Here is a 24,012-nt window from a genome sequence, read left to right as displayed (position 1 = left end):
TAAAATCTACTTCTAAGTAGATTTACATCTAGTTTACCTACTAGAACCTCCAGCTGTATCATTATAACTTCTCACATGATGCTTCCCACTTTATCCTCTCTCTTTGCTTTAAAAATGAAAAAGAAAAAAAGAAAAGAAGAATCACATATGTGGGGTGCTTTTCTTGTTTAAATGTGCTGCAGATTTTCCCATTTGTATAAAGAATGGGACTCACTTCCATTAAAAAACCCTAAAAAAACAAACAAACAAAAAAAAACCCAACAAACATCAAGTAATCTCTTTCAGCATAGAAAAGAAATGTTAAGTGAGGGGATAGGATAGAGATGCATGAAATTGTGAGTGGAATAGAGAAAATTAATAGAGGAGAGTTACTCAGTCTTTCATGGCATGAGAACACCTGAGCATCAGTTGAAACTAATAACACTTTCAAACCAAAACAAGTGTTTCTTTATGGATGTTGGACTTTATAATTCATTGTCACACAGCACTGTTGTCTGCAAAATATTTATTTGTTCAAAGAGCAACAAAGCAAATTAATGAAAGTTCCCAAGTGGCTGTTGACTCTCTGAGTCCTCAGATGCCACAAATCACCATTTATTACATGAAAAATCTTAGTACAGGCTCACCCTCTTCTTAGATATTCCCAAGGCATTTGACTTATGGGTCACTGTGAGAGACTGTACAATGCCAAGAAGAATTTCAACAGTATGGTACTTCTTAGGGCAACTATTCTTGATGAACTAACTATTTCTCAATTATTTGTAGATAGAAAACATAATTTAATTTACTTATATATGGGGGCATTGCAAACAGACGTGAAAAATAGAAATCTGAAAAGGCCAGATATTACCAGCACTTCTTGTAAGACATGTTTGAATGGAATCAGCTAAAATAGTACACTCTGTTTTCGTGATTTTAAACCGAACAGAGTAAGCAACTCAGTGGATCTGGTTTTGGCTTCACTCCAGGCACAGAGGCATAGGAATGATGTGGTTTCAGAGGGCTGAATCCAACATGCAGGCAGGCAGGCAGGTACACAGAAGAGGAGCCAAATTAAAGTGAAAGAGGAGATGTACAGCCCAATCTGGGCTCTCTGCTGGTTAATATGGAAAGTTTGTTCTCTGCCATTTCCTATGCAAACACAAAGAGTGCTTTGAAAGTCGAAGCTTTTTAATTTGCTGCAGGTGCCAACCAGTACAGAGCAATTTAACGTGGGAGTTTAATTTCTGAAGTTACTGCTGGTAAGCTGGCATAGAGATGGCAGGTAAATGGTATCACACTTTGGCAAATTATGTTATATGAAATGAAAGTGGGCCTGTGTCATGTTGCAGTAGCTGAGGAAGATTTTATAAATCAGATGAGTGCAAACTTTTTTTTTTTCTGAATTCCCAATATGTCTTTGCCTTTATAAGATGTGCAGCCCTGCCCTCACCTTAGGTTGAGTGGCACCTGCACCGATGGCCGTGCAGGATGGGTGTGAATACACAAACTCTTGTGCACTTCTGAGCCTCATAGAAAAGAATTCAGGGATGAGATAAAGCTGGTCTGGAGAATATCTTGGTGACCCCATTCAGGAGGTCCCCAGTGCAGGTGGTTCCTCCAGCTGTTGTTTTTGGTGTAATTACTGTTTGTGGTGGCTGTGCTGCTGGGAAGGGTTTGTAGGTCCTGTGGAAATGCCTGTTACTGGCTGCAAACTGAGGGACTGGGAAAGGTCATTGGAGTCCATAAGGTGGAAGTACAAGATGGCAGGTGGGAAATATTAATCTCTTTCCTTCTGCTTCTAGCTGACAGCTAATTTCTGGCTGTTGGATTATAAGCCTTCTTGCACAAGGCAAAAGGGACCAGGTTCATTTAACTGAGAACAGTATGCAGCCATGGAGACTTCCAAAAGGGCACAAGAACAAAATGTCATGCCTGAAACTTCTGATGACAAGTGCTGCAAATAATCTTCCCTAGGCAACCACCATCCACATGCTGGCAGCACAGGGAATTCTCAAGTAGAGGTTTTTATATTTTTGTGTTCAGAAATATATGTTTAAGTGAAGCATTTGATGAATTTAAAGATGCTTCTTTACAGGGAACATGGCCTCTTCTCAATGGCCTTGCATCTTAAATTGCTTGTATGATTTTGGGGGGAACAGGATAAATGTACTGTAGTTACAGTATAAACACATTTTAAAAAAGAACAAGGAGCAGGTTTTGCATTTCTCTTTGAAAGCAATAAAATTGCTCAGCAGTAACAATAATTTGAGATTCTGACATTTGGTTTTCAGCACCAGTTTTGGAGATTAGAAGTCACCAAAAGAAAGTGGCCAATGGGAGACGTAGTTGTGTCCATCTAAGTGAAACTTGTTTTAAAATTTCGCCAAATAAGTAATATGGAAAAGAGCCTTCTGTCCTGGAAGTCGTGTGAGGGGCTGGCTATTAGAGTTTCTTCTTTAAAATTCAAACTAATTTATGGAAGTCCAAACAAATAACCCTTTAAAAATTTGAAGTATTTTTTTTAAACTCTGTGTACAGTCCATAAATATTGAGGATATTCTTATTTCCTGGAAATACCAGGAAAATAAGAATACCATTTTAAACTTCTATATACACAAGTACATGTTCTTACAGCAGAGCCCTCCAGCATCTTTGGTGACAATTACAAAGGTCATAATTTCTAAAGCACAGACCATTCCCTACAATAGCTTCATCATCACACAACTCCTCCTGTGCATTGCACACTCAGTAGATTAAAGATTTGATCAGAAGCTCTAAAGAGCAACACACCATCCCTTCCTCCAAAACACATTGCAAGCAATATGTAGAGATGTGTGCATGTTCTCACCATGTAACAGCTGCACAAACCCTTAGTTTCTTGGTAGCTCAGGTAATGCTGACAGTTCCACTTTTCTGCCTGGAAAAACTGTTTGTCTAGGAGTATGGCTTTTGTAAGAAGAAAGGAGCAGTCTCAACTTAGAAAACATGTTACCATATTAAAAAGCTATTCTGAAGTCATTTTCTGCTAGCATCAGAGGGCCTGCAGGAAGAGTAAAATTACAGCCTTCATACTATCTATTAGATACCTGCTTGATCTCTCCATCTCACATTTATGCAGTGGAAATGTGTAAGATTTTTTGCACTGCTAACACAAAAGCCTGAAAGGACTTGGTGAAACCCTTGCCTTTAGACCATGGGTGTACTGCAAGTACCCGAGATAGGAAGAAAAATTTAAACTGCCCACTGTGCCAAAACTATGTACTAGATGAATTTCACTACTTTCTGCCAAAATCCAAATGGGAATAACTAATGCTTATCTCAGTGAGGAGACTGAGAAAAACTTCTACTTTACTAACCTAATTATGAGGCATCTCTGCGTATATTTTTGTCTTTATAGTTCAACATAGAAATCTGGTAATATTTTGGGGTAACGTGGGTAAACTTTATGTAAGAGCTTAGTCCACTGGACAATGATGCCAAGCAAGACTGATCTGACCTGAATCCTTTTAGAGGTCCATCTACTGCTACTAAGGTGTATCTTCCCTTGAGAGCTGCTCACCTAAGCCATGCTACCGGTTTTGTGCTATAGGAAAAAAACCCCAAAACACTCAACTTTGTTTTTCAGGCTATCTACTCCAATCCTCTTCAATTTTCAGCAGCAAGTTCATGTCAGGGGTCCATCTGTGTACCTGACATTCCCACTAAATAGAAAGTGTTGAGTTGAGTAGTGCTGAGCTTTAGATGCTCACAGTAACACAAGACAGAAATGAGAGATCTCCTTTGGAGAATTTTCTGTGTTTGAAAGAGAGTAAATCAGGAAAAGAAATCCACAGTTCCTTCCTTCCTGGGAATAATTCCTTGAAATATTTAATGAAAATAGGAAATGTTCCTTACTCCATTTGCCCTTCTAGAGAACTTCTTCTAACTCTTTTGCAAGAAGTTCACTTTCAAAGTCTGCATGGTGTGTCTCTGCAGTAGCCAGGGATGTCATTTCTCCAGTTTATCCTACCAGATGACAGGTGTTATATGCTCATCCTACACTTGATATGATTCAAGAGTACTTTCTTGTAACCCTTGAGAGTAAATTACTTCAAAAAGTAAAATAAATGGTGGGAAAGCTCTTTTATCCATTCATCTACTGAATGTCCCTTGCATAAACTTCTCTCTGCAGAAGCAGTGATGTGTCAGTGCACGTAAGGATGAGCAGACAGGAGTTTGTGCACTCTTCCTATGAGATCAAGCAGCGAAAAGAACCTGAGTGTCCTGTCCTTTGAGAATTTGCCTTCTTTAAGGCAGGTTTATGCCAGACCCTTAACATTTAAAACTTGCAACTAAATGTTACAATTACGATATCTTTAAGAACTACAGATGCATGAGGTGCAGGGTTTGGGGCCTGGAGAGGAAAAAGGTTGCCTTTGGGGCTGTTTAACTTCTAAGTGTATACTTGGCTCATTATCTCACTTTTTTGCATCAGTAAGGTTTTATAAGTAGCTTGTTTAAACAAAGTATTAACCTAGAACATAGTTTAAAAAAAAAGAGGAGTGTTTAAAAATTCACTGAAAGCTTGCAAAAATTGACAACACTGACTAGAACTCAAGTTGATCACTGAAAATCAGAAGTCATGCAATAAATTTCTGACTTTGGTCACTTTGCAGGGAGGAGAGGGATGGGCAGCATGTTGCAGCAATGTTGAGCCTGAAGTTTTTTGGTTTGGGTTTGTTTTTTTTGTCCAGGGTCAGAAGTTTCCAGGTGTGCTTCTGTGCAGCTTTCACATGGAGAAGGGGAATGTTCAAGACTTGACTTGTTTTGCTCATAATATAAATACTTCTCTTCTCTTCTCTTCTCTTCTCTTCTCTTCTCTTTTCTTCTCTTCTCTTCTCTTCTCTTCTCTTCTCTTCTCTTCTCTTCTCTTCTCTTCTCTTCTCTTCTCTTCTTTTCTCTCTTTTCTCTCTTTTCTGTTCTCTCTTTTCTCTCCTGTCCTGTCCTGTCCTGTCCTGTCCTGTCCTGTCCTGTCCTGTCCTCTCCCTCTCCCTCTCCCTCTCCCTCTCCCTCACCTTCACCCTCACCCTCTCCTCTTCCCTCCTCTTTTTTTTTCATGTTTTTCAGCAACAGTTGGGCAAGAATATAAAATTTGGGCAGCCTCCACAAATGACAATTTCTGCGAGGACAATGGGGGAAGCAAACACTGGTATAGAAGAGGATGTGTTGCTCAGCAGCCCCATGGAGATTGAGACTCAGCCACAGGACACAGTGCTCTCAGATGGCGGTAATAAAGTAAGCACTTGAAAGAAATGTCCTTGTGGCATTCTAGTGGTACTAAAGCAGTGAAGTTGACCATGACATAGCAGATGTCTCCAGGGAAGCACAGCTAAGCTCAGCGGGCTGTTTCGTGTGGGTGTGCTTGTTCTTCTTGCACTGGTGAGAAGTGTGTGCTCTTGGCATCCGGAGCTGGGTCCCGCAGAATTACCGGTCTGAACGGCTGCTCTAAACTTCCAGCAAAACAGACGTCACTGGCAGTGTAGTTAGAAGACAGGAAATTTTTCTCTTACAGAAAATGCCTTGAAATATGGACTTCCCAGCATGGAACGTTGTGCACAGCATCAAATGTCAAAAAAAAGAAAAATTAATTCAAAAAAGGACAGGGGACCGGAGCCTAAATCCCTAAAATCCTAGGTGTTGGAGTAGATATCCGTATTTCTCATGGACAAGAGCGGAAGACAAGGAAGGGGTAGAAACATTTTGAGAATTATACCAAACATTTGATATGACTGCAACAATTATTCAAATTATTAATGACATTTTCTATACCAGAAACTGTGGACACTCAGGTGTCCAGAAAGGTCTTGTTCAGACAGCAAAGAAATAATACAGTCAGTGACAAAAGCTTTCTGGAAATGGTCCAAGGTAAGACTGGTTCTCTGTGTCACTGTAATGGCCGAAGAGAATGCAGGGGGCAGAAGGACACCCTTCCCTGCCCAGAGAAGGCTTCATGCCTGGGAGCCCTTGGGCAAGGAACGAACCAGCATGCAGCCCTTAAGCTCCTGGAGGGACACAGGGCCAGGAGCCTCTGCTCATGTTCACTACTGGTAGTGCCAGCTGTGGGGATGGTGAAGGCAGTGAGTGTCCTCTGAGGCTCATGCCTATATTCATCCAAACACACAGAAGGAAAATTTATGGCTGAGGTGGCCCAAATTCCTCATCAGTCTTCAAGGGGTGAGGTAGCTCCTCAGTGACCACTTCCTTTGTGGCTGTGGTTGGATCTGTCATGGAGCCAAGAATTTGGGTAGGACCTGCAGGCTCACGCCCCTCCCTCTGCAATTTGGGAGGATAAAAATGAAGCCAAAGTAAGGCATAGTTATTTTGCTGCACAAATACTACGTTTTGAAGCAACTAGTTAAGGTGAATCAAGAGTACCCTGTGTGCACAGAGTGCAGTGGGATTGTGGACAGGTTTTGTCTATCTTCCCTGTTCCTCTGTTTGATACCAACACACATTCTCTGCAGACAGCCTTCTTGCTAGGTCCTGCAAGAGACCTGAATGTCACCTAGTGACTTCCAGCTTGAAGAAAAGAATAATTCTCGCATTAAAAAAATACTGGAGTATCTTTGTGTAATAAGGAAAGAGAGACACAGTCTTCACCAGCTACTCTTAAATATTATGTTTTGACAACAAAATGAATGCCCCTTTGCATAATTCTTTTCATAAATATTGAAGAAGCAATCCACTCAGAGGAGACTGCAGATGCCAACAAACCAATGCTACATGCATAGGGTCAGCCAAAGCACTCAGTACTTCCTTCTTACCTTGCCCTACTCACTACCTGCTCAGTCAGAGATTTCTGCTGCACAGCAGCCTGCCTGCTGTCTGCTCCTTTTCTGCTCTTGGCCTCCTCTGTGTGATTATCTGCATAGATCCTGGGCCTCTATCAGGACTTAGTGGCCAGGACCACGTAGTGCTGCTCTCCTCCAAACAGATTTCCTGTGTTGCTTTGTGCCTTCTGATTTTTCATGATGAGTAACTTGGATTAATGGCAAGAGTTCTGGCTTTTATTTAACCTGTACTTGTAAAACTGCTTTTTTTAGGCTTTGTAGAGTCATAGAATCATTAAGGTTGGAAGAAGCCGCTTAAGATCAAGTCCAACCATCAACCCAACACCACCAACTAACAAAGCCATGTCGTAAAGTGCTATATCCACGTATTTTTTGAACACCTATAGAAACGGTGACTCCCACCACTTCCCTGGTCAGCCTGTTCCAATGCCTGACCCCTCTTTCTGAAAAAAAATTTAATTCTTAAAATTCTTAAAAAATTTTTTCCTAATATCCAATCCGAATCTTTCCTGATGCAACTTTCCTCTAGTCCTATCACCAATTATATGGGAGAAGAGACCAATTCCCACCTCACTACAACCTTGTTTCAGGTAGTTGGAGAGAGCAATAAGGTCTCCTCTCAGGCTCCTCTTCACTAGACTAAATGATCCCAATTCCCTCAGCATCTCCTTGTAAGACTTGTGCTCCAGACTCCTCAACAGCTTCATTACTCTTTTCTGAACACACTCTAGCAACTCAATTCACTCTTGCAGTGAGGAGCCCAAAACTGAACACAGTATTCAAGGTGTAGATGCTAACAGTCATGTGTAATGGGTGTAACGGGATCCCAGCATTCATTAGGTTATGAATTAATACTGTCATATAAGGATTAAAAGCACTATTTCTGGCCATGATATTTCTGCCTCGACCCCTGCCCCTTAAAAATCCCCTCCTGTGAGATGGCTTGAGAGGGATGGTAGCCAAGGAGTCCCCGTGGCTCCACTGGTTCTTGGGGATCCAGTTTGCTTTGTAAGAAGTGGAGTTGCCAAGAACCTGGACTGGAAGCTCTTCACAGCACAGCTAATGTTTGATCACATTCCCATATTTTTTCCTTGGGTGTAGGTCAGGAGCAAATAAAATTCTTAAGAGCTAATTGAAATCCTACAAAGCTCTTCCTTTTGATTTGGGACCTGGTTACCTTGCTAAGGAGTGGTTTGCCTGTTGTAGTGTCTTACAGCAGCAGCTGCTTCTGTGAAGGCAGCAGTGATTCAAGGAGCAACAAAAGAAATTTGCAGCATTTAGAAACAAGAATTGTTTCTAAATTTATCCATTAGTCCTGTAGTGACAGGAAAGGGTAAAAATTCTACTCTAACATACATGAATTCACAAGTCCTTTAAACAATATTTTTCAGATGTTTTAAATTTTAGAATCTAGCGGTGGTAATAATCTTTGTTTTCTAGTCCACCAAAACTCCAGATATGTGGAGAACAATGACTTTGCCTGGAACAGGATATGAACTGGAAGAAAAGGTAACAACACTTTTTACACTTGCTTTGAACTGAGTTACTGTCTGATTTTAGTCATCAGAAGCCTGACAGTTTTTTCTTTAATGCACATTTAATTCTTTCACAACTGTCCAAGATTTTGTGAATGTTACACTGTTGTGGGGCTGGTAAAAAAGCAATAACTAAGACTGAGAAATCTGTAAGAGCTGATTGCAGGAAACAGCAGAACTCAGTCCCTGCCAGTTTTGCAGCATTCCTGCATTTGATGTATTAATCACAGAGCTATGCTTTTCATAAGTATTTCTACTACTTAATTATGCCTACATGTAATTCAATAAGTGTATGCAAAACATTCCATCAGCTTTTAAGTAATTGGTTCCCTAATTAGCATATGTTTAACCTCAGAAGATTACAGAGCTGTCTTGAAAACAATGTATGTGATTTTCTTTCTTTACTGAAGATGTTTTCCCCTGTCTTTCTTTTTTTTCCCCTATCTTTTTTTTCCACTTGAATTGTGCCAAATACCGGTCTCAGGATGACAGCTTGGTGACTTATGGGACAGATTGATTACAGGCTCACTCTTGAACGTCTAGACATAATGCAGTTCCACTCTATTTATTCATGAGAGAAGTCTCACTAAATCACTTTATATTTGCACCTTCTGAACCCAAATGTTTGAAGGGCAAAAGAAAAAAGCACCAGTCAAAGCCAGTATTTCTTATTTTATTTTTTGCTGTTCTTTAGTGCCAGCTTGGACAACTCCACATTGACTGTGGAGGGAAGGTTTTCTGTAGTCACTCTGCCAGTCTGAGATCCAAAACTGTAGCCATCTCCCATGCAGATAGTACAGCTCTGTAGCTGTTCTATTATAATACCTAGATAAGTCAATCTATCTGACTTACTCTTGCCTAAAGTGTATAATCTAAATTATTTAAAGATGTAGATTTTTTTTCCACAGTAAGCAAACTTTAAAATATCCCTGTGTTTGATGTTGCTTCAAACTGTCTCCATGTTTCCGATACCAAACAATTTCTGCATGGAGCTAAACTATGAAAAATATTGTTAGAATAGTCTAACTATATTTTAAGTAAAAAGTATAAAAATGTGTAGTACTGTAAACAAGAAAATATTACAGGTTTATATTACAGAAATAAACAGGGTTTGAAATATTTTCTGCTAATAACTTACTTGAATTCAAAACTACAAAAGCTTTTTCTTTTGTATGTGTGTGTGTATAGTATGTCTGTCTGTCTGTATTTATTTATTTACTTACTTAAATGAAATTAATAGCTTCATAACAGCTTCTCATGTTTTTGATACAACCAGGTCCCTCCAGTCAAATCATCTCGACCAAAAAGACAATTTTCTTGTTCTGGCACAATTGAAACAATCAATTTGGATTCAGTTCCCCAGGCTGTTGCTCGTCTAGACAACAGTGCTGCTAAACACAAGCTGGCAGTGAAGCCAAAAAAACAGAGGATGTCCAGAAAGCACAAGAGATTAACAAAGGTACTGATTCACTGGTCAAGCAGTGGGAGGGGGGTTGCTTTTGAAGCTGGGTGCAAAATAACCATAAGTGCACCTATAGACAGAGAACTGTCTTAAGATGTGATTAACAGTGGTAGAGAGAGCTATTAAAAGCTTCATCAACAAACCTTGTGTCTCTAAGGCAAAACAAAATGGACACTTATTTTGTCTTGAAAACAAGACAGAGACCTAAAGATTAAACCCTTGCTGGAGAGAAGATGCATAGAAGTTTTAATACAGCAAGTTGAGACAAAAATAACTTGCAGCTGAGGTACCTTCACTAGGATTTTACACTGGGAGAGCTTTCTGATTCTAGTTTTTCTAGTAAAAAAATCAGGTCATAAAGGACTGAAGGATATCTGCCACAGTTAATGCAGCTCTGGTACAGGCAATAATATAGTGCAAAATTTGAATAGGGACAAAGTAGATTTTCTAAAACTGGCATGGCTCCTGACAGTCTTATCATTATCTTGTAAGAAAGAATAATACCAAAGTAATGTAGCTCTTGCAGCAGCTAGAGTGAATTATCAAATCCCTGCTTTGTGCACTTACTGCATGGCTATTTTGTTTTTTACCCTGACATCTCACCAGTAAGTGGGACAAGACAGTTCAGATAATTCAGGGTTCAGGAGAAGCCACTGTCCTTAGTACCACACCATTGTGCTTGCATGTATCACTCTTGCAGCTGAAGAAATTAAATGCAAAACTCTTGCTGATACAGAATGTTTAACTGAAGCCAAATGGTGACTCAGCAAATGACAGCTAGACAGGGCATTAGCTGAGCTGTTTTCCTCATGGAAACTGCATTCAGTTTATTGTGGGTATCGCCCCCCATGGCAGGGTTGTGGGGCAGGCCCAGGGAAGCAGGCAGACGTGAGCAAATGCCTCAGTAGAGCAGAGTGTTGCTGGGGAGCTGTAGGTTCATGTAGGTCCATGCATGTTCCCATGGTTCCTGCAATACAACTGGAGTCTTGACACAGCTAATGAAGAAGATATTCTGGCTCAGGATCTGTGAAAAGCAACCAAATTGCCTTTTCCTGAGCAGTGTTCTTTCCTGCCCAGCATTGCTTATCTCTTTTCTTCAGGCAATAGCTTCTGTCCCTGCAAGTAACAACCAGATTTGCCATGAAAGAACTGGCAAAATAATGCCCTTAAGCAGGCACTAATTATTTCAGGCTTAAAGGATGGTGTTCTATGTAGTAGAACAGGCATATGAAACTTGTGCTATATTCCTTGGGCTTCTGTAAGTTTGAAATGGCAGGTCTCAATCTGGATTAGCTCATGTATGCCAAAGGTTGATTCAGTATTTAGCATTATACTCTTGTTACTGTTAGGATGTTTTCTTTTTTTGAAAGGCTACCAATGAAATAGGTGAGAGGCATGGGACCTATGATGGTGTGATCCATAAATTGGGGTGCATGTGTTGGCTCTGGATCAAAATCATTGTTTAAAAAAAAAAAAAAAAAAAGGAGTAATTCTCATTTGCAGTGGATTTTTGTCTGTAAAGAATAACAAGTCAATAGCCAGTATTCAGTAACTCCAAACTTTTCTCCTAATTTTAGGGATCACAGAGTTTAACAATAACAGAATTTGAGCCAGAAGACTTAGAACCTGAGCTGTATGGAGACAGATACCCAGGCTATAATGGACACATCATAGCAGACAAGCTAATCCAAAACAGAGATGAGCAGAAACAGATTGAGCTGGCAGAGGAGAAAAGAATTGAAGATCACTGGGGGATCTTAGAGGCTGAAAGGATTAGGCAGATTGTAGAAATGGAAGAACAAAGAGAAATGGAAGAACAAAGGTGCCAAGAGCTTGAGCAGATGAAGAAAGAGCAGGAAAGAAGGCATTGTGAAGATGAGAGGAAGCAGTATGTCCTTGAAGGAGAGACAGCTTCGGAAACAGAAGAGCAAACATGCCATAAAGAGGAGAGAAGACTGCTCCAGGATGGAAAGAGACAAGAGCTGGAGACGCAGAGGCACCAGGAACTGGAGAAGCAGAGGGAGAAGGAGTTGGAGGAGCAACATGGACAAGAGCTGGAGGAGCAGAAGCACCAGGAATGGGAGGAGCAACAGAGACAAGAGCTGGAGAAGCAGAGAAATCAGAAACAGGAGGAGCAGAAGAGACAAGAACTGGAGGAGCAGAGGCACCAGAAACAGAAGGAGCAACAGAGGCAAGATCTGGAGGAGCAGAGGCAGTGGGAATGGCAGAAGCAACAGAGACAAGATCTGGAGGAGCAGAGGCAGTGGGAATGGCAGAAGCAACAGAGACAAGAACTGGAGGAGCAGAAACACCAGGAATGGGAGGAGCAACAGAGACAGGAGCTGGAGGATCAGAAACACCAGGAATGGGTAGAACAACAGAGACAAGAGCTTGAGGAGCAGAAGCACCAAGAACAGGAGGAGCAGAAGAGACGAGAGCTGGAGGTGCAGAAACGCCAGGAATGGGTAGAACAACAGAGACAAGAGCTGGAGGATCAGAAACATAAGGAATGGGTAGAACAACAGAGACAAGAGCTGGAGGATCAGAAACACAAGGAATGGGTAGAACAACAGAGACAAGAGCTGGAGGAGCAGAAGCGCCAAGAACAGGAGGAGCAGAAGAGACAAGAGCTGGAGGTGCAGAGGCACCGGGAATGGGAGGAGGAACAGAGACAAAAGCTGGAGGAGCAGAAACACCAGGAATGGGTAGAACAACAGAGAAAAGAGCTGGAGGAGCAGAAGCACCAGGAACAGGAGGAGCAAAGACATCAGAAGTTGGAGGAACAGAAGCATCAGGAATGGGAAGAGCAGAGGCGCAGGAAGCTGGAGGAGAAACAGAGACAAGAGCTGGAGGAGCACAAGAGGCAACAGCAGAAAGAATTAGGGCAACATGAGATTGAAAAACAGTATCAAGAGGAAGAAGAAGAAAATTGGCTGAAGGAACAAAAAGAACTCAAGGAACAAAATAAGGAAGAAAATCAGAGACAAGAGCTAGAAGAGGAACAGCTTCAAGGAGCTGAAATAAAAATTAAGCTGGAGAAAGAAGCTGAGAGCCTCAAGCAGCAAAAGAAACAGGAGGAACAAAAGCCGCATTTAAAGGAAAAAGGAGAGAAGATAGAGAATGATCAACCCCACCAAGTAATGGATAAGAAAAATAAACTGGAAGAGCAGAGAAAACGCAAGCTCACAAAACAAATGCACATGGTAAGTACAGATGCTGTACTCCAAGATGAACTGAAGCAGCAAAAGGAACAAAATGAACAAGAATGGAATAAGCTGGAAGAGAAGGAAGTAAATACAGAAGGACAAAATCTTCAGCAAACCCAACCAAAAAAATTCTTGGAACAGCAACAGGACGAGGATCAGTTGCATTCTGGAGGGGCTGATCGGCATCCGGTAGAGGAGAATCTTCAAGAAGGATCAAAATCCCCAAACCTCAAGCAGCCAGAAAAAGGAAATAAAACACCAGAAGAAGTCCTAGCCCAGAAACTGAAGAGAGAAGTTGAGGCTCAGGAGCAAAAGAGAATAGGAGAAGAACTTAGGTGGCAAGAGGTAGATGAAAGACAGACCACATCCAGACCCTTCACGTTTCAAGTGTCTTCTGGAGATAAACAGATCATATTTCAGAAGGTAAATCTGAGTCCAGTCATGCCTGTGAAAGGAGCAGGACTTTCTTCTCCATCCACCAAAGACTACAGGATGCAGGCTTCCAGCAAGGGCTCACATACACTCCCATCATCTGTGTGTGTACCCCACACAGCTATTTTGGTCACTGGAGCACAGCTGTGTGGCACAGCTGTTAACCTGAACCAAATAAAGGACACGGCTTGTAAGTCGTTACTTGGCTTAACAGATGAGAAAAAAACCATGGATATTCCTTCACCAGAGAAGGCCCAGAAAAAGAAACAGGATCCCAAACCCAGCAACAGTAAGATGAAATATGCACAAGAAACACTGAACAACCAGGCTGTGCTTGCTGAGTGGGCCTCCATCCGCTCCAGGATCCTGAAGAGCGCAGAAAATGGCAAATACAACGAGAGGGTAAGTGTCTGCAGACACAGTGATGACTGGACACCCCGAGGACGGGGAGGTTCCCATGGCAACTTGAGGAAAACCCTGTCTGCAAATGCGAAGTTTTCTATAACGCCAGCATGGCAAAAATTTTCAGAGGCTTCCAAAGCCAATTCAGATGCTGAGAATGTCAGTGCAGCAAAAGGCAGTGAAACGGTGGCTACGAACAGAATCACTGGCTCATCCACTGATTCTAAGGAGGATGTGGCTCCCACTCTAAAGGATAATGTAGCTGAAAAGGCTAAGGAGAAAATGGAAACCCAGAGTGAAATGGCAGACAACACAGAAGGCTGTAAATATGCAAAAGATCTTCCTTCTTTCCTTGTTCCAAGTTTTCCTCATTCTCCGGGCAAAGAATTACCCCAGGCAGAACTTCCCAGTGCTGTGGAAAATCAGCAGAATAACGGCACAAAAACCCCAGATAAACCAGCTCCAAATGGAGAAGAAAACGTTTCTCCTTTTGGGATAAAGTTACGAAGGACAAACTACTCCTTACGTTTCCATTATGATCAACAGGCAGAGCAAAAGAAAAAGAAAAGATACAGTGCAGGAGATAGTTTTGATGGTGTGCCTGACCCCTTAGGTACAGCAGAAGGTGAGAATGAGTCCACTGTTTTTGCTCCACAAGAGAGTACTTCCCCTGGCATGGGGAGGGTGAATGTCCCTGATAAGTTAAAAGACTCAAAAGACTCTCCAGTTAATGTGCTGGAGGCTTCACAACCAGTGGGTTCACCAGTGGTCCTACCAGCCACTGGTCAGAGTGCTTTACCCCCTGCAATCAAGTCACTGGCCCCACAGAAACCTGCATTAGCTCCAAAGCCCACCAGCCAGACACCACCATCATCTCCTCTCTCTAAAATGAACAGATCAAACCTAGCTGATGCCCCGGGGCAAAGGTTGGTGAAAGCTGAATCAGATGGTGGCTGGAAAAAAGAAGACACAGCAAATGCAGTGCACCCCCCACCATCCAATGAGTACAAAAATGAAGAGGAAGAAATCAGAGAAAAGAAGTCCTTTTTCCCATCTTTAAGTATTCCATGGAGAGAAAAGAATGAGAAAAAGCCTGAGCCTTTGAAGAAAGGTATGTATTTTTTGAAGGTCATTTAGCTATTGCATGCATTCCCAAGATGAGATACTGGAGATCCAGAGGAAGACATTTGGTCTCAAGCTATAATTTTTACCTGGCATGTAATTTATGGAGTACCACTACTTTGCTTAGGGTTATCTCAGTGAATGGGACTTCCCATGCCCAGAATTTAATTCAGAATCAGTGTGACCATGGCAATCAATTTTGAGGAGGTAACAGAAATGTGTGTGTGTTTTCCTTGGCAGAGATATTACCTACTTAGTTGGATGATGAACTCAGTGTTCCATGCGTAGTGGTGTCATCAGAGTAGGAGAAGTAATTTTTATAATTTACATTATGTTGTTTTAGGGGAATATCATCTAGCTTAAAAAAACATTAAGATCTGGGTCCCCTTGTAGTACCTACCCTGGGCAAATTCTTTATCTAACCCAATACAGCTGAGCACAGGAGTCTGCATTCCAGGGGTGCTCTTTAGTGACAGAAACAGCTACAGTAGCCATAGTGGCTCTTTCAGAGAAGGGTTGAAAGTCCTTGTGTCCTGAAATAGTGTTCTGTGCAAGCGTGGAAACTACCCTTTCAGCCTAATGACCCTTAAGAGAGCAAGACATCCAGCATTTAATTGAGAAATTAGATGGGGAGGAAGAACACCAAGCACCAAGGCAGGTTAAGGGTGGACCTGCTGGAAAGCAGTTCAGAGGAGAAGGATCTGGGGATTCTGCTAGATAGTAAGTTATCCATGAGCCAGCTGTGTGCCCTTGCTGCCAGGAAGGCCAATGGAATCCTGGGCTGCATAAGGAAGAGTGTGGCCAGAAGGTTTAAGGAGGGCATTCCTGGTGAGGCCACAGCTGGAATCCTGCATCCAGTTCTGGGCTCCCCAGCTCAAGAGAGACAGGGAATTGCTGGAGGGTCCAGTGGAGGCTCATGAAGATGACTGGGGGATTGGAGCATTTCTCTTATGAGGAAAGGCTGAGAGAGCTGGGATTCTTTAGGCTGGAGAAGGGAAGGCTGGGGGAAGACCTTAATTAATGTCTACAAGAATCTGAAGGGTGGGTGCAAGGTAGATGGAGCCAGACTCTTCTCAAAGGCCGACAGGCACAAGCTGGAACATAGAGAGTTCCATTTAAACATAAGAAAAAAACTTCTTTACTATCAGGTTGAGAGGGCACTGAACAGGCTGTCCAGGGAGGCTGTGGAGTCCTCTTCTGTGGAGATATTCAAAGACTGCCTGGATGCAGTCCTGGGCAATGTGCTCTGGGAGATCCTGCTCTGGTGGGAGAGTTGGACTTGATGATGTGTAGAGGTTCCTTTCAACTCTGATAATTCTGTGATTCTGTGAAATGCCAGGTTTTCCCATTCTTGAATTTTGCAAGCATCAAGACACTTCCAAAACCGTATCTCAGTGGAACTGTTTCTCAGTTTTTACAATTCTTTACACTTTTTCATTTCACTTCCATTTTAAAAGGAGGATTTACAGAAACTCAACAGAGACAGAGCTGCTACCCTGGGAAAGCAGGGTCTGGGCCACTGGGGAGGTGTCTGCACTCTCTGATTTCCACAGGAGCACCTCTGCACCCCATTGCTGCTCCCCACCACCCCCCACAGCTCTCTACTGGGTGCTAACCCCAATTTCATGCAGGGTACAGAAAGCCAAATGTTCAAATGATGATTTTTAAAAATCCCACAAACCACCAATGTCTTTTATGGGAGGGGCTGCATTTATGGGAGGGCATAATTTCAGTGCTCTTTATTTGGCTGAATTTTGCTTCTCTTAAGTACAGCTGAAAAATCAGGGAAGTTCAATGGATAGTAGCTGGATCCTTTTAGTCAGAGGTATAAACTATCAGTGCCTGAATATCATTTTAACTGAAATATCTCAGGTACCTGTAGTTATAGCTCTAAGATTCTGGGATAGGCTTTTTAACAAAAAAGGGTAAAAATGGACAGCTGTATGAGTATATGGAATTAGGTCTTGTTCTTGAGGCATCAAAGCTGTTTCAGGATTTGATGTACAGTCCAGGAAGGTCTGTGAATGGCATGGCATTCAGCAGGCTTGAGTCCAGAATTTTCACAAGGTAGAGAAGTTGTCCTTGCTTGAGGCAAAGGATGTGCACTACTTAACTGATTCTTTTCACATTTTTTTCAGAAAAACCAGTCCTCCAGAGTAGACACTCTTTAGATGGCTCTAAATTGATGGAAAAAGTTGAAACTTCACAACCACTTTGGATTACATTAGCACTGCAAAAGCAAAAAGGATTTCGTGAGCAGCAAGCTACGAGGGAAGAGAGGAGACAAGCCAGAGAGGCAAAGCAAGCAGAGAAGCTGGCTAGAGAAATGGTAAGCAATATTTAGAAACCTGACCATTAGAAATACTGATACCAGAATTATCACTGTTAGCTGGTTTTGTAATATGAAAGGGATTTTTTTTTCTTTTTTAGTGTTTGGTTTGTAAGATTTCATAAAAGTTAAAATGACAGTGAGTCTGAAAGTCTGGAGTTTACCTTTGCAAAACTGAGACCTCCAGGAGAAAATACTGTGTGACAATTTTAGTGTAAACTCTGACGCCCATCTATGAGGTGGTAGTTAATGGCAGACATCAGCACAGCCACAGCATGGTTTGATGGAACAGAAAAACTGTGTGCAACATGGTTCTTTGAAAGCTTTAGAAGGTAGCAGCTGGAATACTAATATATAGGTGAATAAATTTGAATTTGTCCTAACATGGTATATTTGGATAAAATGTAGACGAATTAAAGAAATAAACTGTCATGTGAAAAACTCAAATGCCTAAAGCAGGAACTGAATTCAAAGATCACTTATTTCCTGTTCTCTAAATAGCTATTTACTATCCATGGTTTTTTATTAGTAAGAAAACCACTTCTACTTACAGTACAAAGTGATGCTATACAAGCAATGATGCTGTATATAGATACCACAGATGGTGAAAAGTGAGATTATGTGGATAACTAAGTATATTTTTGTTTGCTATGAGACCTAAATTTCTGATGGACACATCCATAATTACAGCCATAAATAACTGGCAGCAGGAAACAGTAGTGGGTGTGAAGTTGCCCACAGATGCACTCAGTTTCGGGGCTGTATTTAACAGGGTAGGGCTTGGCTCAAACTGTTCAATATTTTGACTGAAATGTCAACATGACAAATTTAACTTTGTGGGATTTTATTTAAAGTCTTTAATAACTTACTTCTAGAAGTATCAGCATGTTTTTAGTTTTTGCTGAAAGGGAAGGTTAAAGAAAGGACAGGTGATGAATGAAAGCATCGAGTGTGACATTTCTTAATTGTAGCCAGTATATGACAGACTGTTTCTGATTTAGCAGTTTTCCTTCTCTGTTCTAGGCTGCTGCAAGTAATCAGTCAGACAATAAAAGCAACAATAGCAAAACAAGCACACTGCAGAAATCAACAACTCAGGAAGGGGAGAAGAAAATTGAGACTGCTGTGTCAAGACTAGAAAGAAGGGAGCAGCTAAAGAAATCGAACAGCCTTCCAACTTCTGTGACAGGTACTGTGAGAGATTCGGATTTACTGTAGGAACAATGAACTTCAGAAGTGGTATTGCATGTTTTTGACAAAGTGAAGGAATTATTTTTTTTCTCCTATACTACCCTTAGAATTAGAAATGCATTTTCTTTTAGCAAGGAGCAACACATTTATCCCAGTCTCATGTGCTGGCCATTACATGGGATGTACAATTTTAACAGGTTTTTAAAGTTTCGCTACTGTGTTTGCTTAGAAATGCCCCAGTTCAACTTTAAAAAAAAAAATTAGCTTGTCCTCCCAAGCCAAATCCAATAGTATTCTTGGAACATGACTAATGCACATTAGAAGGATTTGATTTACTGTAAATTGCAATTGCAGTACTGTTTTGCCTTTAGGCTGGGGGTAGTACAGAGGGGGGGGAATGATATTTAACTTCTACAATGTGTATTTCTGTAGAAAAGGAAGAATATTGTGTTCCCACACCTCCCAGTCTGCCAAGGAGAAATACTCACCCCCAAATATTTGGAATGAGTAGTCTCATTTAATTTAAAAATGAAAAAAAAAAAAAAAAAATCATCAATTGAAGGTAGGCTTTCACTTGGAATTTAGGACTTCTACCTCCTATTCAAGTATTTGGCATGGAAGGTTGGAACCAGAACCTATTACTATATCTGCCACTTCAGTTAAGATGAAACAATTGCATATTCAAAAGGCAGGCACAATAAAAAAAAATACTTCCCCAAGGGGCATAATATTTGGGATGGTGTAAGGTAACTGTTAAAATAGAGATTTGCTGTATGTATATTTATCTAGACAATATTAGTCCTAGGCAAAGTGTTTTGCAGAAGAGTACAGGTGTTGAAGAATTTTACAAATTGCACACTAAAGAGTGCAGGCTTCTTAGAATGAATCCTCGTATCAGCCAAATCTATTCAGTATCAATCCAAGCCAAGAATAATGAAATGTAACTCCTGAAAGCAATGTGGTAATTAATTTATCTGATGTGTAATAATAGAGGCTAAAACAGTGCTATTCCTACACCACTGACTGCTCCCAATGACTGCCTATAGTCAGTATTTTCAGGCACTGCATGTGCACACAGATATCCCAGAGAACTTTACTTGCCACCTCTTGGGTTGGTCTAGTTGATCTTTAAAGGTCCCTTCCAACCCAACCCATTGGCTACATTTGGAGCCAGGGAGCCAACTGTTCAAATATACCATATGCAAGTATTCATTTATTATGGATGATGACACTGATTCGGGTTTCCCATAATTAGGAGAGCATTTAAGGCATAAGACCAAGCTAGAACATGATTAAAACAAAAGTGTTATGAGTCCTCCTCTAAGGCCATGAAAAAACCACCTAAAACCTGAAGAAGCTGGTATATTTCAGACTTGCATTTGAGCAAGTCTTATCAGTCTTGTACAGCAGGAACTGATAAGAGAGTGTAACCCTTAAAATTGCATAAATTACCATAACCTTTAAAAGAAGCAGCTTTTTGAAAGTGTCTTTCTATAGCAAGAGCTGGTACTGCTGTTCATTTACTTAAAATACAATTTTAGCTAAAAATACATTATTAAAGATGTACTAAAAAGAAAAAAATAAACAATTTGCCATGCAATTTTAAAGCTTTTTAAAACATTCAAAACCTGAAAATTAAATGTAACTGAAATTTAGACAGATTACGAACATTTACACACAAAAGAAACTTTCTGGCTCATAAAAATTAAGATGTGTAAAGGGGATTAGTGAAGAATTACTCTGTAACTAACAATTTTAGAGTTACTCCATATGTTTCGGATAGGACTCATTGTGCCCAGTCTGCCTTTCAGGGCATTCAGTGTTTCAGAATGGAATAATCATCCCACCTGACTTCTACAATATATTTCTACAGTTCTGCTCTGTAAAGCTGCTTGCTAGAAACCAGTTCCTTATTGAACACTTCTTGCTGAGGCAGCTCTTTGTCTTCTTAAATATACTATTATAAAGAATTTGTGCCAAACAGCTATGGACGAAAGCTGGTTCTTTGCTTTTTCAGGATAGTCTACAAGAGTGGTTAAGTGAGGCCAGAGAACTGTAGGACCACTTGCTGTGTGTTTATCTCAGAGCTCTAATCTGAAGGCTCAGTATAAACCTTACTGAATACAGTTTGGTTACCCCTCTTCAGCAGTTGCATTACCAAAGAGGAAAAAACCAAAACCAGCCAGCTTTATTTCCCATTGTATGCTACATTGCATTTGTAATTGAAATAGTTTATGTAAAAAAGATGACTGGAAAATTGGAAATGTTTTCTGTTTTCTGAAAATTTTGTCCCTATTTTTGTCAGTTACATTGCTTGAAGTCACCTCTGAAAAAGGATACTCAGCTCCTGCTAATTTGATTATTTTGCAAATACAATTAAAAGCTAGATTTAACTAAAAGGGCTGGAAATAAATACTAGGAGTTAGATCAGAACATCTGCACAGAAAAGCAGAAACTCTAGAATCCTGCAATGAAATACAGAGCTCAACTAATGTTTTGTTTTGTTCTTATCTCTTCCCCTTCCCACTCCTTCAAAAACAGTGGAAATTTCAGATTCTGTTCCATCAACCCCACTGGCAAAGGAGGTTGCCAAGAGATTCTCTACACCTGATGCTAACCCTGTGTCAACAGAACCAGCCTGGCTTGCATTAGCCAAGAGGAAAGCAAAAGCCTGGAGTGACTGTCCACAGATCATAAAGTAAACTGTAAAATCACATCTCTATTGCTGACTATTATTGCTTTCTTTTTATTTATTCAGCTTTTTACATGACAAAACTGAAAATGCATGTATCGAAGGACTGAAAACTGAACTGATCACCATTTTGCTCTAGGTCACTGTAAAGTCTACTCAAGTCACATATTCCATTGCTTTGACAAATAGCTACATGAGGTCACAGCAAAAATTTCAGAGCCAGACTCTCTAAAAAAATAAAGAATGCTCAGATACTGGATGTAAATTTTAGCATGTATCATAAAAAGGGCCAGAACTTCAGTTCACAAGCTCCTTATATTCTCTGAGTATTTGGTTCTGGAATTTTAGATCTCTGCACTTAACTGGAGATCTCAGAAATTTTTTTCAACATTCCACTGTTTAAAATTAAGGCAAGATGCATGTTCCCTTCTCCTTAGTCCTAAATTTTTTTAAGTGTTAAACTGTACAAATTGTCAGTTCTACCTGCTATTTGAAAGCTTCTTCCCTAATGAAGAACTTCTGGAGGAATCTTTTCATCTGCAAAGGATGAGCAGAAATATACCATCCACCTGCTGAGGTAATTTCTTTCATCATAGGACTAATAGATGATATCTAAATCTCCTTACTCCTAAGAAGAAAAAAATTCATCCTACTTTAAAAAAAACCTATTTGAACAAAACTCAGAAAGCTTCCAGAAAGAAGCTAGGGAGTCAGTGTTTCTTCCAGTCATTTAAGTGCATCACTGTTTGTGCTTGGCCATATTTAAGATGCACAGGGATGGTGACTGCAGATGACAACTTTAGATCAATCGACTGGAACTCAATCAAGTAAATCTATTCCTGTGCTTGTGGAGCTGTAAAATTACTCTCAGTGAGTTCCCAGAGGAGTTGCAGAACCAAAGTGAAATGAGAACTGAAAGGTAAGTAAGTCAGTGAGAGTCTCAAGAGTTTTAACTCTACATTCTTCCTGATTTTATTGCACGTGCAACTTCAGGTGGTTCAGATAACTTCCTGTACTTTGACCAACACAGCCAGAACACTTCAGGAAGAAGTTTACTTTCTCCATCTCAGGTATCTGCTGCTGCAGTTGAACGCTTTATTACTACTTGTAACTAAAACAGAAACTTTCACCCCCCCTCCCTCTTACAAAAAAGGATAAAGTCCATAATGTAATAACGATTTTACTCTCCTTAACATCCCACAGAAATGTTAAATGTACCCTAGTATATTAATACATAACACACCAGAGTTTGTTTCACAAGAAAATCTTTAACAAACTGCAACATTTCCTTCTTGTAACCATAAGGCTCAAAGGACCCTTTAAGCCTACAGCATCATAAAGGGAGCTGTTTTCATGAGAAGAAGTTTAATTATATATTGATACTATATATGTTTTATGGAAGCATTTTAGCCAAACTGCTGTATGCAGCATGAGGACTAGCACTTTAAATTATGCAGAAAACAGAATGAAACCTGCCATATCTGTTCCAAGAGTTAAAAAGGGCTTGTCAGCAAAAGTCATTACTGAATACACTATTTCCCACCAAACAGAAAACAAGGGTTTGGTATCAGGGTTACAGTAGCACAAACTGAGTGAACATGTTACATTGAGCAGCTGTGCAGCAGGAAGATACTTTGAGGATTTTTGAGTCTCTTAAGCCATCAGTTTTGCTCAGTTTCATATATAAAACCAGAATCTCTACAGTAACTTTCTACCCTTAATATAAGTATTTAAAACATTTTATACAGAGATGGGGCAATGCTACTTTCAAATGGTTGGAAAAAAACACAACACTTAATGCCTTCAAAGTCAAATCTTTGCAAGCTTATCTGAAGAAAGAATTTGACCCAATTTTTTTTTCTCTGCTAGCATCATGAATTAGTACTACTTCAGTTAAATTTACAGTTTTTCTTGAGTTTAGAAGCCTGCAGTATCTTTGCAATTACAAGAACTAAACTGCCTGAAATCTATCTTTATAGTTGTTCTGGGGAGAAGGAGACAGGCAGAAATACAGAGAAGGTGAAGTAAACCAGGATTAAAGAATTAAAGGTACTGGTATTCTGAGAAGCAGAGCAAAATTAGGTGCTATTGTGCATGACATAAAGATGCAATTTTCCAATACAATACATTTATAGCATATAGAATAGAGCTTTCATTAAGGATGGTCTTAATCTAAAGCTTCAAAGCAGAGGGGTTTTTTTCAACCATAAAGGTATCTAGTGTAATAACAGAAACTGTATTATGTACAGTACTTGGTGGAAACATTTCTAAAGTGTACATGTTCAACAGCAACATTTCATGTTAACAAAAATTTGCACTAAATACCAATGAAGTGAAGTGTTACTTTGCTTTAGCTTTGTTGCAACCATTTCTGATAAAGTGTTGTAAATCTGTAAAACCAAAACAGTACTATCGATTAACAGCAGAAATGTTTTAAGAAATGAACAAACCACTATGTAGTATATTGTCTCAATTTTTTTGTAACTTATACACAAAAAATTCCATTTCTCTGACAAGGTTATATACAATTAACCTCTATGTTCATATAGTAATGTATAAAAACTATAAGATGTATAATTGTGGGGTATTTGTTGTGTACTTTTTTAATTTTTCAAATGTTTTAAAGTGCAATTGTTTACTATACTAATGTCATTTTAATTCTTATTAAACTATAACCTAGTCAAAATTATAGAATCAATGACCTACGTATTCTGTGTTTCCTTTTGCTGATCATATAGTTCAGGTTTGCTTTATATGTAGAACTTTTTACAGAGCTACAAGTGTGTTGCCTGTGCATTTCTGCTAATGATAAAACGGAAGAAACAGATG

At 40.1% G+C, this 24,012-nt stretch overlaps 1 protein-coding gene across 3 annotated transcripts in view; it reads left to right on the top strand.

Annotated features, from left to right (window-relative positions):
• Window positions 1-23,881, top strand: part of CRACD (capping protein inhibiting regulator of actin dynamics) — a 129,573-nt gene extending 105,692 nt beyond the window's left edge. For 2 of the 3 annotated variants that reach the window (XM_071743477.1, XM_071743476.1), the window contains 7 exons: window positions 5,089-5,256; window positions 8,253-8,321; window positions 9,624-9,806; window positions 11,387-14,960; window positions 17,110-17,300; window positions 18,324-18,489; window positions 21,033-23,881. In XM_071743477.1, coding sequence (XP_071599578.1) covers window positions 5,089-5,256; window positions 8,253-8,321; window positions 9,624-9,806; window positions 11,387-14,960; window positions 17,110-17,300; window positions 18,324-18,489; window positions 21,033-21,193 — 4,512 coding nt within the window. In that variant the 3' untranslated portion in view covers window positions 21,194-23,881. The remainder of the gene's footprint in view (window positions 1-5,088; window positions 5,257-8,252; window positions 8,322-9,623; window positions 9,807-11,386; window positions 14,961-17,109; window positions 17,301-18,323; window positions 18,490-21,032) is intronic. The other variant, XM_071743478.1, reaches the window with a different exon arrangement.
• Window positions 23,882-24,012: the final 131 nt, after the last annotated feature.

The sequence above is a fragment of the Heliangelus exortis genome, chromosome 4 (genome assembly GCF_036169615.1).
Source record: "Heliangelus exortis chromosome 4, bHelExo1.hap1, whole genome shotgun sequence".
Taxonomy (NCBI): domain Eukaryota; kingdom Metazoa; phylum Chordata; class Aves; order Apodiformes; family Trochilidae; genus Heliangelus; species Heliangelus exortis.
The sequence above is the reverse complement of the archived record's forward strand: the minus strand, read 5'-3'. Positions and strand labels throughout refer to the sequence as shown.